This window comes from Plectropomus leopardus, chromosome 17 (assembly GCF_026936395.1).
Source record: "Plectropomus leopardus strain MGB_pleo_1.0 chromosome 17, ASM2693639v1, whole genome shotgun sequence".
In the NCBI taxonomy this organism is placed as follows: Eukaryota; Metazoa; Chordata; class Actinopteri; order Perciformes; family Serranidae; genus Plectropomus; species Plectropomus leopardus.
The window spans coordinates 26,163,171-26,177,611 of NC_142192.1; the positions used below are offsets into that span (position 1 = coordinate 26,163,171).

The window sequence follows — 14,441 nt, forward strand, 5'->3', positions numbered from 1 at the left end:
ACAACAAGTCTTTCAACCTGCATTGTAAAATCTGACAGGTTGCTCTCATTTGAAATAATCTTGGAAACCAATTACCTTGAAAAAAAATGACCTTAAAAAGTGATGAAAATTATTACTTTTTATATTGTATATTTTATATATTTATTGTATTTTCTCCACTTTTTGGGGGACAGTTTTCAAATAATCCCCTTTTTAAAAAATAATTTTTAGCTAATTTTCTTGTCACCTTTTACTGACTTCTGTTATTTGTAGAACATTTCCTGCCAATGACAATTACCTCTTTTTTCCCTGTGTTTTTGAAAGAAATTAAACAAATGTTTGTTTGAAAATGGTCAAATAGCTTGTGAAAAGTGTCTGTACAAGAAAACTGATGTTGATCCAGGTTTCAAAGGGTTAATTTGATGCATTATTATTATTATTGTTAATTATTATTATTAAAATATCAGTCATAACCACTTTAAACAATTAAACTATAACCATGTAGTTGAAATAACAAACACAGACTCTTCTGGGCTGACCGCACATATTTTGGCGAGACACCGCGTTCCACTAGCACGTGATCTAAATGGCATCTTGAAGGGTGACTCATGTTCTCACTGCACTTAAGTATAATATGCAAATCCTGAGGCTGCTCGCTCTGCGTGAACGGGTACGCTTCACTGCAAGGGCACACAAGTTGAGACCTGATGTCTGTCCCTCGAGCTCACACAAGGAGTGGCTGTGACTGACAGGGTGACGTGGACCTGAATACACTGCGTAAACTCTTACTAGTTATATACACCTGAATTTATTTATAATATATATGTATTTATTTATATCAAAGGTCATCTCACTTTGTTTTTCAGCAGTGTTTTTAACTTGGACACATGCTGAATCACACAGCTGTAAAATGCAACCAAGTACATTTACTCAATACTGTTATAAAGTACAACTTTGAAGTAGTTTGCTAGAGTATTTCTAAAATATGCTACTTTATACTGACAAATACTGTATACTTTTGCCCCACTGACCTTTTCTCATACTTATAGTTAATGTTGGCTTTTTACACATAAATATATATATATATAATGCAGTATTGCTTTTTATTTATTTGAAATTTGTTTTATCTCCTGTTTATTTTGTTGATTTATTGCTTTTTTCGCTTTTCGTCTTTTTATATGCATTTATTAATTACTGACATTTTGCATCCTGTAGGCCTATTTTGCTTTATTTTCCCTCTTATTTGAACTCTACCCAAGTTTTGTCTCTCTTATGTTTGTTGTATTATCTCCTGAGTAACATGTTTCTGCCATTGCTTTGTTTGTTTGTCACAGCACTGTAAGCTCTGTTTTTAAAAAGACTATAAATAGATGATGATGATGATGATAATTGTTGTTATTATTACTTTTCTACTCAGTAGTATATTGACTATCTAAAATAGACAAAACAGCATCAGATTGCTCTTTCTCATTGATAATAACAGAATAACATAATCTAATCTATAATGATGTAAAACAACAAAATTTTGAGTATCAAACACTTCATTTTCTGCACCTCTGTGAATTTCCATGTATCCATTTGTGCTTTTTCTGCATCAGCTTGTGGTGGAATTGTCTTTACTTTTGTCAACATAAAAATCCCATGCAACTTACATGTTTTGCTGCAGTGACAAATGCATATGATCTAAAAAATGAGGCGGATGATTTTAGTTAAGTGATGTGTTACCTGAAAACAATTCAGCAGGTAACAGATGTGTGATAATGACGCCTCCTGCTGGATATTTGCATTAATGCAATGGTGCTTTAAAATTATATTGCAAAAGTAAGTGGAAGCCAAACTAAATATAAAGATATCTGTATTCAGTGATACTCAGTTTACAGCTCGCAGGCCAAATGTGGTCCTCAATAGGGTGCTGGGGTCCCAACGACTTTCTAATTTACAATGAAAATAAGTTTGATTCTTGCAGGGTTTTTTTTTCTTCTACTTTGAATGTAAATAAGGTGTCAGAGTGCCTAAGCTTGGGGTGACAGTGGCTCAGTCTGCAGAGACGTGACCTGGGGAATGGAGGGTCATTGGTTCGTTACAGTTGCTCTGATGCAGCGTATAGAATAATAGCAAGTATGTAAAAATGAAAATGTAAAAATAGAATACATTGATAGTAACCAATTAGTCCAACATGTAATATTTTAAATATTTAAAAAGAAATAAAGTATGTATAATATGCTGAGAATGTCAGTGTGTAAAAATATAAATGGGAAGAAATACAGTAGTAGAAAATTTGTGCTAATATGTGAATACTGTATTTAAAATACAATATGGATAATGAGCTGAGTGTGTAAAGATACAACTGTGCCTTATGCGACATTACAGTGTGTAAATCTAGTATGTAATTTCAAATACAAAAAAAATACATATGTGTGCAATGTTACAATGAACAACAGATATACATAAGTAAGAATACAATAATATATATTCAAAGGTTTAAATGCTTGTGGAAGGCGTCAGCCCAAGAAAATTGACGTCAATTCAGGTTTCAGAGAGTTAAAACTACTTAAAACTTGAAACCTAAAATAAACTTCATTACCCAGAGGTCAAATGGAGTTGGCGCAGGCGCAGTTTGAGTCGGTCTCATGACGCCGATATTGTTGTCTTAACCCAGTTACTGTAGCTACAGCTTTGTCTCTGTCTGTGAGGACTTTCTTGTAACTGTCGCAGTTATGTAGCACACAGAAGAAGGACTTTACTCTGCCGCAGCCAGCTAACGTCAGCTAACTTTAGATAAAGCTACATTTTGTCTGTTAAACGGCTCCGTTTATAACCAGCGAGCTAACGTTAGCTGCAGAGCCGCTAGCAAACAAGCGGCTGAGCGATGTGTTTGTTTTTCTGAGGCCGGCTGTCTGACTCCGCTGCCAGGCGGCTAACAGCCAGCTAGCTGCGCGTCTGTGTGTCTGCGGTCCGAAAACACGCCGCAGCCTCCTCCTTATGCTGGTGTCGCTGTCAGGTGTCCGGCTAAGATGTGGCAGAGTGTCGGGCTCACGCTGCTGGTCATTGTGGCCACACTGGTCTGCGCGCTGCTTTTCATGCTGTTTGGTGAGTTTAAAATAACCTTCATAAGTTACTTACATAACAAGCTAACTCTCCGAGCCACACGGTAGCTGCTGGAAATGCTTGGTCATCGCATTGGGAAACCGTTTTTGGCGTGCACACGAAACTGAAAGCTAATAAGAGACTTAAAAAGATGATAAGTTATTTATTTATCATTTGCTAAACAGCTATACTGAAGCAGTCTCTGCCAGTGGAGATATTAAGTCCCATTCCTTCTACAACAGAAATATGTTTTAAAAAATTACCACGTGTAAACTAAATGTGATTTAAAACATAAAAAAGAGCAAGTTTAAACATTTAATAAAGTAGGCAAGGCAAGGCAGCTTTATTTGTATAGCAAATTTCATACAACAGGGCTATTCAAAGTGCTTTACACAGCAGGAGGATACAGATTTACAATAAAAGAAAGTTAAGAGATAAGATATAAAGGGTCAAATTAATTACTAAATGATTAAAAATAAAGTAAAATAGTTATAATAATTATAAATAATTATGACCATTAAAAATGGTACAAAGATAAAAAGATTAAAAGGTAATATAGATTAAACAATAACAGCAAATAAATATAAACAGGAATGTAGCAAGGGACTGTCCTTTATTTATCAGGAGGAGTTGGGTAGCTTGGGTGTGACTGTGCTTTGTGTTTTTATTTTTTAACCCTTTCTGAAGCTACAAATATTATTTCTTCAGCCTTCCTGAATGACTAGAGGAAAATGAGTGGTCCTTCTTCTACCATCAATTAGAAATACAATTTTAAAAACTTAATGTTTGAAAGTTATACGTTGAAGATGAAATATATGAAGCCTTTGTTTTGTACTTTTCTTGGCCACGCTGGTTACTTCGTGCAAACGTTGATTTTTGACAAAATTTTTAACTGAAATTTGGTTATTTTTTTCTGACAGAAGCATTCGTTACACATTATGTCACAAAGGACTGTCAGAAATGTGAAGATCCAATGATAGTTTCTGCTTTTACAGTTTCTGGCTGTGATAAATGGTGTTATTTTGAATTCTTCATTTTTTTATTATGAAACTGCTGGTAAAATGAACTCAAATGTCAACCATTTATGTATGGCCCTCGCTTAACCCAAACTAAAACACATTAGTCCCTCCCCAGTGGATAAAAAAATTATTTGATCAGGTCTACCCCTTTTTGCTCCATCCATTCCCCCCTCATAAGTAACAAACAGTCCCTAAATGTGTATATGATAAATACAAATATTTACAGAGAGAATAACAGTTTTTCCACTAAATGTACAACTATTCCTTTAAATCTGTACGACAGGTCAGATTGTATTGAATGTCTTTGACCGTCAAGTTTCAATTTCAGTGAGGAGTTTCTATTTTTATCAGGAGCAGAGGAGTCGGATCATAACCGTGGCTGCTCCTCCTCTGCTGCACCCGAGGAGCTTTTAACCATCTGGAAAGACCTGAGCCAGATAATCAGGTGTAGGCGGAGCAGAGAAAGATGGAAAATGTGGCATGATTTTATCTTTTAAGTTCTGAAATCGGAACTTTATTTAAGTAAAAGTGCAGCAGTGTTATCAGCAAAATGTACCAAAAGATTCAAAAGTAAAAGCATTCAGCTCCTGTGTGTCATGATATAATAATATTACATCATTATTATTATTGATGTATTATTATGTGTGTACGTGGGAGTTAATTTAAAACAGTAATTGGGCAAGTCAGAGCTAATTTAAACTGACGTTTGGTTGTTTAATGTAGCAGTTCTCAACACAGGGTCCTTGGGATAGTTTCTGAGGTTCCCCAGAAAAATGAGGAATATTTAATTTTCACTATTTAATTCATCGCAGAAGTGAGCGCACTGTGAGTAAGACTCATATGAGAGACTATTCTGATCATGAGTTTCACTTCCTCCAAACGTATCTCCTCAACTGTAGGTGAAAGTCAACTTTTAGGGCGTGCCTCAGTATTACACACACTAGTATTGCTCTGCGCACAAAATGCACTTTTCAAAATCAAAATATCAAATATTCACTTTTCAGAATTTCAAACCATTAAATTCCAGGTTTTTGACATGATGCCAGTATGTTTTTAGATGGGGAAAAAAACACAAAAATTAATTATTTTCAATAAACTACATGCAAAGTAGATTTTTTTATCATCACAGCCTGGGTTATGTCAGTGATTTGCAGCAACATTGATTGCACCTCGTGGAAAAAGCATGTATTTTCTCTGTATGCCGGATATGGTAAAAATGACGTCATCAGGTGGAAAATAGTAAAACTTACAAATTCAAAGCCAAAAGCCCAGAATGACACCAAGACATAATACAATGCATGTTTTTATGCTTCGATGGCCGTGGGATCAAAAAGTCACAATTTGAACGGGTGTCAATGGAGCAATTCTTGCCACATCACAGTATGAATTTAACAGTTTTGTTTACACGGGGTGTTTCAGGCTAATTGAAGGAGCTGAGCTGGAAATTCCAATATTAAAAAATAATACTCAATCTTACCAAAATGTATGCCACATCATGCATGAACACAGCCAAAATTATCCAAAAAAGAGGACTGAAAAGCGTGTAAAATGTGCCAAACAGTCCCTAAGGGTTACGTTTGTGAAGAAAATGTTTGTCTTGTATGCCTTCTTGGTGAATAAAACCGAAAAGTTTGACAATATGTAATGAATCAGATGTGAAAAGGGATATTGTATAAAAACATCAGTTAACGAAAGATCAGTTATAGATAGATGGATACTTTATTAATCCTTTGGAAATTACCTTTGATACAGCAGTTTATTGACAGCTAAGCACACATAACGTAGAAGCAATAATCCACAGGAAAAATAAAGAAAATCTCTAAAATAAATACTAAATAATACATACTGAAAAACACTCACTTCTGAAAAATATCCAATAATAAAAACTATTATTATAAAATGTCAGTGTGCTGAAGTGCAGTGGTTGAAAACAATGGTTATTTCAGAGCATTGAGAAGTCTAACAGCATCAGGCAGGAACGTCTCTGCAGCGTTCAGTCCTGCGTCTTGGTGAATAAAGTTTGAGGATTCTTTAAATACCTTAAAACAGCAGGAAGTGCTGTTAAACGACCTTCTGGTGATGGGTGGCGATTATTTGGAAGGAAACGCTCGACCCTGTTCTGCACCTGCGGCTGTAAGAGCCTTTATCGTGTGTGACAGAGATTTCCCTTCTTTGCCCCTCAGGTTGGTATGTAGTGTGGCAGCTCTTCCTGTCCAAGTTCAAGTTCCTGCGTGAACTTGTCGGGGACGCCAGCACCCCGCAGGCCGAAACGCAGCCGTCCGAAACCAAGAGCGAACGTACAGCGAACGCCGCGACAAGAAGTCGGCCCAGGACCGCACGCCAAAGAGTTGCTGCTCCAGAAAGCACGTCGTAGATCACCCACACGGCCACAGTGCGCCCTCCATGACCCCTCGACCCCGCGCTCTACACTACACAAGGACCGTGTGGACACTCAGCTGTCCTCCTCACCAAGACACTTTACACTGACCAGGCAGACCGCCTGGTTTCAAAGGGAAAAGCCATTACTGTCCATTTCTGTGTGTCTTTATGTTTAATTACGAGCTGTGAGTCTGGGGCTCCACTGTCATCCTGCTAAAGTGACGGCCGGCTTTCACGAGCGCCACGCTGCTTCCTGCCACCACGAGGAGTCTGAAGATACACACACACACACACACACACACACACACACACACACAGATGTTCTAATGTTTTAATCTTGTGTAGGTCGATAAAAGTGAGCTCGTCTGCGTCATTTCAACAAGAACAACTGAAGATAAACTGAAACAGTGGTTCGTGCAACTGACACGTTTGTTTTCTTTGACAAAGTGCAATGGAAGGAATGTTTGTGCTGTCATTTTGTTGTTCCTCTGCATATTGTGGACTTTTCGAGGTGGAAACACGGTAGATAACGCTTAAAGATGACAAATAACTTCATTCCAGTTTTAAAAATGTGACCTTTTTCTTGCAACTTCTCCTTCCTTTTTTTTTTAAAATAGATTTATACTTGAAGAGTCAGGAGAACCTTTCAAGGAACTGTCAGTGTTCAGTTTAACACATTATCAGCTTAGGAGCGATGAAACAAGGCTTCCTGCTGCCCGAGCGAGCGGTGTCCGAACCCTCCCGTTCCCCGTGCCTCCGTCTGCACCAGTGCCTGTCTAGATGGCATCCACTTTGTCACATGGCCTCCTTTTTGTACAGCCGACAGCAGCTTGGTTTGCATCGCAGGGCGAAACAAAGCTGAACTAATCAATATTTATGTATTATTCTCCCTCCAAGTACAACTCATGTAACTCTTGCACCTTTTTATCAGCAGTGATTTATTTTCTTCTTCAGTGGAGCGCAAGCTTCAAATAAATAATGCCATAAATGTAACCAGCTCTGACCTGTTTGTTTCTTGTGTTTTGGGGAAAAAGTCACTCTGGAGTTAATGTGATTGATGGTTCAAACAGGGTCATAAAATTCCTGGAAAGGTTATGAAATTAGAAAAACTTTTCCAGACCCGGAAATGGTTTTGGAATTAATGTCTGTTTTAGAAAAGTTTTGAATATACATCGTAGGGATGCACTGATGGTGAAAATCTGGGTTAATAATGTTTAAAGTAATAGTTTGGCTGATATCTGATAGCGATGTTTTTTGTTGTTAAATGTTTTTTTGTTGTTATTTATTATCCCTTTTGTGCCAGATAAACAATCAAATCTTCCCATAACTGAATGGTTTTGACCCTTTGAAACCTGGAGCAGCATCACTTTTTTTTCATGTAGCTTTCTTTCAGAATCATGGAAATAAAGGCAATGAGCAAATGATTAAAAAGAAAAATTTAAAAAATTAATAGATTTTGAAAATTATTTTAAAAAGCTAAGGACAAACGTTTAGGAAGGAAAAAAAGTAGGGAAGAAACTACATAATTATCATAATTACGTATTTAAAATGGTGTTACAAAATTATTAAAGTTTTTACGACACTTTTCTGAGGTCATTTTCTTGACATTTGCAACCACTGTCCCTGTTGTTGTGTGCCGGTAAAATTACAGCTTTTTTGTCTTGTAAAATACGACTTAATTCTCGTAATATTATGACTTTGTTCGCATAAAATTAAGTGTTTTTTATTGTAAAATTACAACCTTTTTTCTCGTGAAATTATGACTATTTTTTGTAACAGTTTTTTTCAGAAAAGTGCGACTTTTTTTCTTGTAAAACTACGACTTTATCCTAATTCTTGATGTCTCAAAAAACTTTTCTTTCTTTTTTTTTTTACCTCAGTGTGGCCCAGTGTGGTATCGATAGGGCTTTTTTTTTTTTTTTAAAGTGCTGTTTCGGCCGGATGGGCGTGGTTTCGCGGGAACTAGCAGTGAACGTGTCGCGCGCTTCGTAACCGCCTCAGCCCCGCGCGGCTCGTTTTCTGAGTGCACGCTCAGAAATTTTCCGTTATTGAAGAAAGGTTAAGTTAAGTTAGCACAAATCATGTAGGTTACAACTTTAAATCTTCACTCTCCAGTCACGCTGACATTAAAACGGGTTAATGCACCTTTTCAGAGTCCGTAGACCGCGTCGGTCAACTTGACGTCGCAGCAATATGGCGGCGCACGCGGAGAAAGGTAAACAGAATTACCTGTTTGTTTTTTTTTTAGTTTTATGTTGTGTTTGTGTTGTTAAACATGCTGTAACGCGTTTATAGTGGCATTTACATTCAGTTATTTTGTGTTTGATGGAAGTCTTTGCGAGCACGTAGTAGCCTACTAGCTTGTTAGCTCAAAGACTGTGCATGTAGCCGACTGTAGGACCTAAAAAACGCCAAAAAGTTTACGGTGAGGTGGGGCGTCTGGTGCTCTGGTAGCCCGTGTAGGTCCTCAGGACATGTTTCTGATGTTCAGAGGCTAGCCAAACAGCCAGTGTACTTTTTGGTCTGTTTAAATTGTCCTTTCTGAAACAAAATGGGAAAAAAACTAAAAACAAATATTAGTCATTTGATCTCATCAATTGTTTAGTAATGTCCTAAAATCCTGAAAGTGTCCTAAAGTCTTAGAAACGTTGTAAAATCTGAGAAAAGTCCTAAAATTTAAGAAACTTCCTAAAATCTTAGCAATGTCCTAAAATCTTGAAAAGGGCCCAAAATCCTAGAAACGTCCTAAAATCCGAGAAATGTCCTAAAATCCGAGAAATGTCCTAATTTTAAGAAATGCACTAAAATCCTAGAAACATCCTAAATAAAAAAAAACAACCAAAAACCGTCTTTATATATATATATATATATATATATATATATATATATATAACATTATTTTAAAAATATATATTATATATAAATTATATTTTATATTTTTTTTTAGACATCTCACATATCTTGCTCTGTTTCCTCTCACATTTCCTTATCATTCAGTTTTTGGGTTTTTTTGTCTGTTTTTTTTAGTACAGTCTCACTAACGTGAAAGCAGAAAGTCAAACAGTGTGTGTGTGTGTGTGTGTGTGTGTGTGTGTGTGTGTGTGTGTGTCTGTCCTGCAGCGTGTATCACTCAGCTGGTTCGGGGGGTTTCCAGTCGGTGGAGTTGATGAGTCAGGAGTCATGAGGTCTTTCACCAACTTCAAAAATGGCACAGGTGGGACAGCAGTCAGGTGTATGTCAAAACAACAACAGAGCACTTCACCTGAGGACTTTCATTTCATGCAGCTTTGTACAAATGTAACAAGTAACTTTCAAACTTTGCAACTAAAACATAGAATTAGTTTAGTTAGTTTAGTTATTTTCCAAAACAGTGTATATTAGTGGTTACAATTAGCTCCTTTTAAACCAAATACATCAAAATGCCTGTTATATCTGAGCACTGATCATCAGGGCTGTTACTACGTATGAGAACAGGGCTGATTTTTGTGTAGCACTCGAGGAACAAAATTATAGAAATCTCTTTACTTTTTTAATGTTAATTTAGTCTTCTGGAGATCTGGAACTCATCAAACACCTTTTGCAGACTTAAGCTTCCAGGAAAAGTAAAGTTTTCTTCTAGAAATGCAGAAGAAGAGTTTACTGCAGATGTTTAAGCTCAATATTCTTAGCACAGTACCAGAGTAGTTTTTCATTTTTTTATGAACAGATAAAAAGCTTTGAGTCACCTTGACGACTTTTGTGTGAACTAAAGCGCTCCCAAAGTCTCCTGAAATCTCCCAGGCCTAACAGCTTCCCTGACGTATAAAGCTTGAACACAAGGTGGCGGCATCGCACTGATGGAAAACAAACACTAACAAACTGCAGAGTTGCAGCTAAAAGGGACCAAATGAACAAGATAGTACATGTTTTATCACTGTGTCTGTTCAGTAACTGAGTGTGAACTGTGGATAAAGACGGAAATTATTTCAGCTGGATCTTTGATCTGATCTATCTTTTAACTGAAAACAAGACCGATATAAAACTATATTTGTGATCTTTAACCCCTTGAAACCTGAACAAATTGGCTTAATATCTTTCAAATACATGTGAAGAAGACAATGGGAAACATAACAAGAAATTACACTGAATTTTTAGGAAATTAGGAAAAAGTTACAAGTAAAATGACTGAAAAGTAGCAAAAACAGAAAAAAAAATGGTTCAATAAAACTTGGAAAACATGCAAAAAATGTAAATGTAAATGGAATTAATTAATGATTAATTAATTAACTCTAGATATTTTCCCCTAATATTTTCAAATATATTTTCCAATCTCTAGTTTGACAGCAAAAAATGAAAATGGTACGAATTAAAACGATTATCAATGGGTTTTTTGCCCATTTGTCATCAGTGAAGGGGTCATGAAGTTTCTCTAACAGTGCATCTGTTTTTGTTTTTCAGTGGAATTCATGGATGCAAACAGATGCTAAAACACACACAAATAAAACACTAAAAATAAAACAAACACTAAAACACACATGTGCTGATGCCTCGTCTCTGTGCCCTTTAAGCTCCGTCAGCTGATTGCTGCCATAAATTACTGCCCCACGACTCAGTACAGTGAATTAATCTACTGTATGTATAATGTAATTTGAGTCTGTCGAGCTTTAAAAGAGCAGTTTAGTCTCTGACAAGACTTAATCCATTTCAGCCCCGAGGGTCATTAGCGTATTTCTGAAGAGTCGTACTTAATGCAGCGACTGTGACTGCAAACACACAACTCACTGAGGCTTGAAGATTAAACTGTTGTTGAGGAACAGAGGGATAAAGTTATATATATCCAGACGGACAAATGTATTGAATTTCCCCAGAGCTGGTGTGTTTTTAGATCCTTTTCTGTGCCAGTCAGCTCTTTTCAAGTTCAAATTATAATGTCACTCTTGACTGCAACAACAAACTTATCCTGCATCTGCAGTTCTAACTTTATATCTGCAGTTTAAAGCCAAAAATGCACCACAAACACAGTGATGGAGCTCAATATACTTACTCAAGTACCACACTTGCATGCAATTTTGATGTACTTGTACTGTACTGTTTTTGTTTTTCATTTTCTGCCACTTTATACTTTGCTACAATGAATAGTGAAATATTGTACTTTTGATTACACTGTATGTATCATCACAGCCATAGTGACTTGGCATATTAATTTATTGATTTATTAAAACAAGTTAAGAAATAAATAAATTACAATGCATAATCATAGGCACTGTTGCAACATTAAAGTGAATCTTAGATAATTTACTTTGCAATTTGGTAAAAGTAGCATAAAAAGTACTGGTAGGAGTAAAAGTTATACATATACATTTTTCTTTCTCAACATGTACTGAAAGTACCAAAAGTACTTCTGATGCACAATGGCCCATAATCTCTATTATATTATTGGGTTCTAATTACTGAAACATTAAAGGGACAGTTTACCCAAAAATAAAATATCCATATTTTTCCTCCTACCTGTACTGCTATTTATCAGTCTAGATAGTTTTGGTGTGAGTTGCTGAGTGTTGGAGAAAACAGGCACATACATTTCTGCCTTCTCTTCAGTATTATAGATCTAGACGGCACTGTGGTGCTCAAACTGCCAAAAAATACATTTGAAAAACCCAGCAGCGATGTGTCTTTCCAGAAATTATGGCCTGGTTGGTCAGGATAAACCACAGACCTTGTTGGGAGCAGTTTAATGTAGGAACTATTTTCTGTCGACTTAATTACACCCATCACCCGTATCACTGCGCAGAAGGAAGCGTGCGTTTTATAGTTTTCGGGATATTTCTTCCCCTTTTTTGGATAATTTTCTGAAAATCCTCCCATCCTTTTAAAGATATTTTTAGATAATTTCCTTGTCATATTTGATTTATTTCTTGCAGTTTGTGGGACATTTCTTGCCATGTTGGTCATGGCTTTTTCCCCCATTATATCCAAAGAAATCAAACCAGTTTACTCTGGTTTTAAAGGGTTAAATAGCTTGTGAAAGGCGTCTGAATGCAGCACAAGAAAACTAATGTCATCCAGGTTTCAAAGGTTGAAGTACTTGAGTAAATGGACTTATTTACTTTCCACCGCTGATTTTGAGTTTATGCAGGACTTTGACTTGTAACAGAGTATTTGTAAACTGTGGGTACTTTAGTACTTCTTACAACACTGCAGGAACATAAATCTAATTAAAATGCATCTTCATTATTTAAAGTGCAGTAATTGATACCTTTCACTGTGGTATGAGTCAAATGTTGAGAATCTGCTGCGTCCATCATCTACTGGGAACACATGCAGAAAATTAAGAAACCACCCGCACAGTAAATTGACTTTGAGGCAAACCTTCGCTGCTCGTTTTATTCATACTAATGATGCCACCTCGGCCTCAGAGCGTTTCTGCCTGCAGCTGCAGCAGCTTCTGCAGAAAAAGTTCCTGCTTAGCTACGAAGCTGTAATTTCAGAGCCTGCAAATACTTCACAGGAAATGATTGTGGTAAACCAAGGAAATGACATCGACTCTGCAGCGCTCCCCTCTCTCCTCTACATGCAGCTGAGCTCTGTGCTCCTGCTGTTGGCTGCAGGAATTACACATTAGCTCTGCGATGACCTTTCGCTGTTTGTTTGTTCACTCAGACAGGTGAGCAGCTGACTGTGTGATCCGTTATGTCACTGCTAAATTTCCACCTCAGCAGTCCCAACACCTGTTGGCTGTTTCTGGGCCCGACTAGACGGTATCTCATCGAGGAGCAGGACAGCTGCTTTAGGGGATTCAGCAAAATGCAGCTTCAGCTCTCTGTCTCGCTGCACCTTTACGTCGTTGTGCAATTGTGGTAAACCGAACACAGCAATTTATGAGATGTTTGGCACGCTGCCCCGGTGACATAAACACACACACAGGAGCTCAGGACTGTGTGTTCTGGCCCGAATGGTTTTATTAGAGCTGCCAGGACTAAAATAACTCATTGATTCACCGATCTGTCCTCAAGTCTCAAACATCTATCGGCCAAAAGCTATTTTTCTCACTAGTTCAGAGCCAAAACATGTCCTGAGATGCAGCCGTGGAAGAAGTATTTAGAGCTTCAGCTTATATAAAAGTAGTAATACTGCGGTGTAAAACTGTCACAGATAGAAGCCCTGCATTCAAAATATTACTCATGCAAAAATATAAAAGTGTTAGCATAGAAATATACTTTAAGTAGCCAAGTAAAAAGTGCTCACAGTGTAGAAGTACTTAAATTGTACTTAAGTGCAGTTTGCTTGTATTTGTCAATAGTGTTAGCATTTTATTCTACCTTAGGCCTATACTAGTTTAGAGAGAAATATTTAACGTCTTTACTGCACTAAATGTATCTGTCAGCTGTAGTTGCAGATTAAGATGTTAAAAAACTAAATATAATCAGCAAGTAATGATGTATTATTATAGACCAAGCTGCAACATTAAAGGAATAGTTCAAAAAAAGAAAATTCATACATTATCTTCTCACCCTCATGCCGATGGAAAGTCAGGTGAAGCTTTATTGTCCACTCACCTGCCAAACAATTGAAGCAAATAGTGTCCAGGATTCAAATGTTTAAAAAAACAAAACAAATAACAAAACCACAAAATGTCTCCATACTGCTCCTCTGAGGTAATCCAAGTGTCCTGAAGCCTTCACGTGCCAAGTTGTTTTGAAAAACGTCACTGCCTACGTGTTTTTTTAGCTTTGTATTTTGTGGGACATTTCTTGCCAAGTTGTCCATTATCTTTCTCTCATGTTTTTGAAAGAAATCAAAAAAATGTTCTCAGGTTTCAGAGGATAAACTGATTGTAAAAAGCATCTGAATGCAGCACAAGAAAACTGATGTTGATCCAGGTGTTAAAGGGTTAATTACTGCCGGCTGCTTTGACCTACAATAATGTATGATCATTTATTAATTGATTTGGATTATCTGATGACAATATGAATCTTTAAAGTAACTAAAGTTGTAAAT

The 14,441-nt window shown here is 36.8% G+C and overlaps 1 protein-coding gene and 1 long non-coding RNA gene across 2 annotated transcripts; both read left to right on the plus strand.

Annotated features, from left to right (window-relative positions):
- The first annotated feature begins 2,591 nt into the window (after positions 1-2,591).
- On the plus strand, positions 2,592-7,457 carry smim13 (small integral membrane protein 13). The gene is made up of 2 exons (XM_042506612.2): positions 2,592-3,069; positions 6,269-7,457. Exons 1-2 carry the CDS (start codon positions 2,994-2,996, stop codon positions 6,457-6,459), a joined length of 267 nt encoding a protein of 88 aa, XP_042362546.1. The 5' UTR covers positions 2,592-2,993; the 3' UTR covers positions 6,460-7,457.
- Positions 7,458-8,426: 969 nt separating this feature from the next.
- Positions 8,427-10,979, plus strand: LOC121957555 (uncharacterized). The gene is made up of 3 exons (XR_015779553.1): positions 8,427-8,679; positions 9,585-9,678; positions 10,902-10,979. It is a non-coding gene; the product is annotated as an uncharacterized LOC121957555 (long non-coding RNA).
- Positions 10,980-14,441: the final 3,462 nt, after the last annotated feature.

Bases quoted from the DNA above. Each gene is read 5' to 3' on its own strand.
- smim13 (XM_042506612.2), top strand. From the start codon at position 2,994: ATGTGGCAGAGTGTCGGGCTCACGCTGCTGGTCATTGTGGCCACACTG. The intron at 3,070-6,268 runs GTGAGTTTAAAA...TTTGCCCCTCAG, and splicing joins GCTGCTTTTCATGCTGTTTG to GTTGGTATGTAGTGTGGCAG.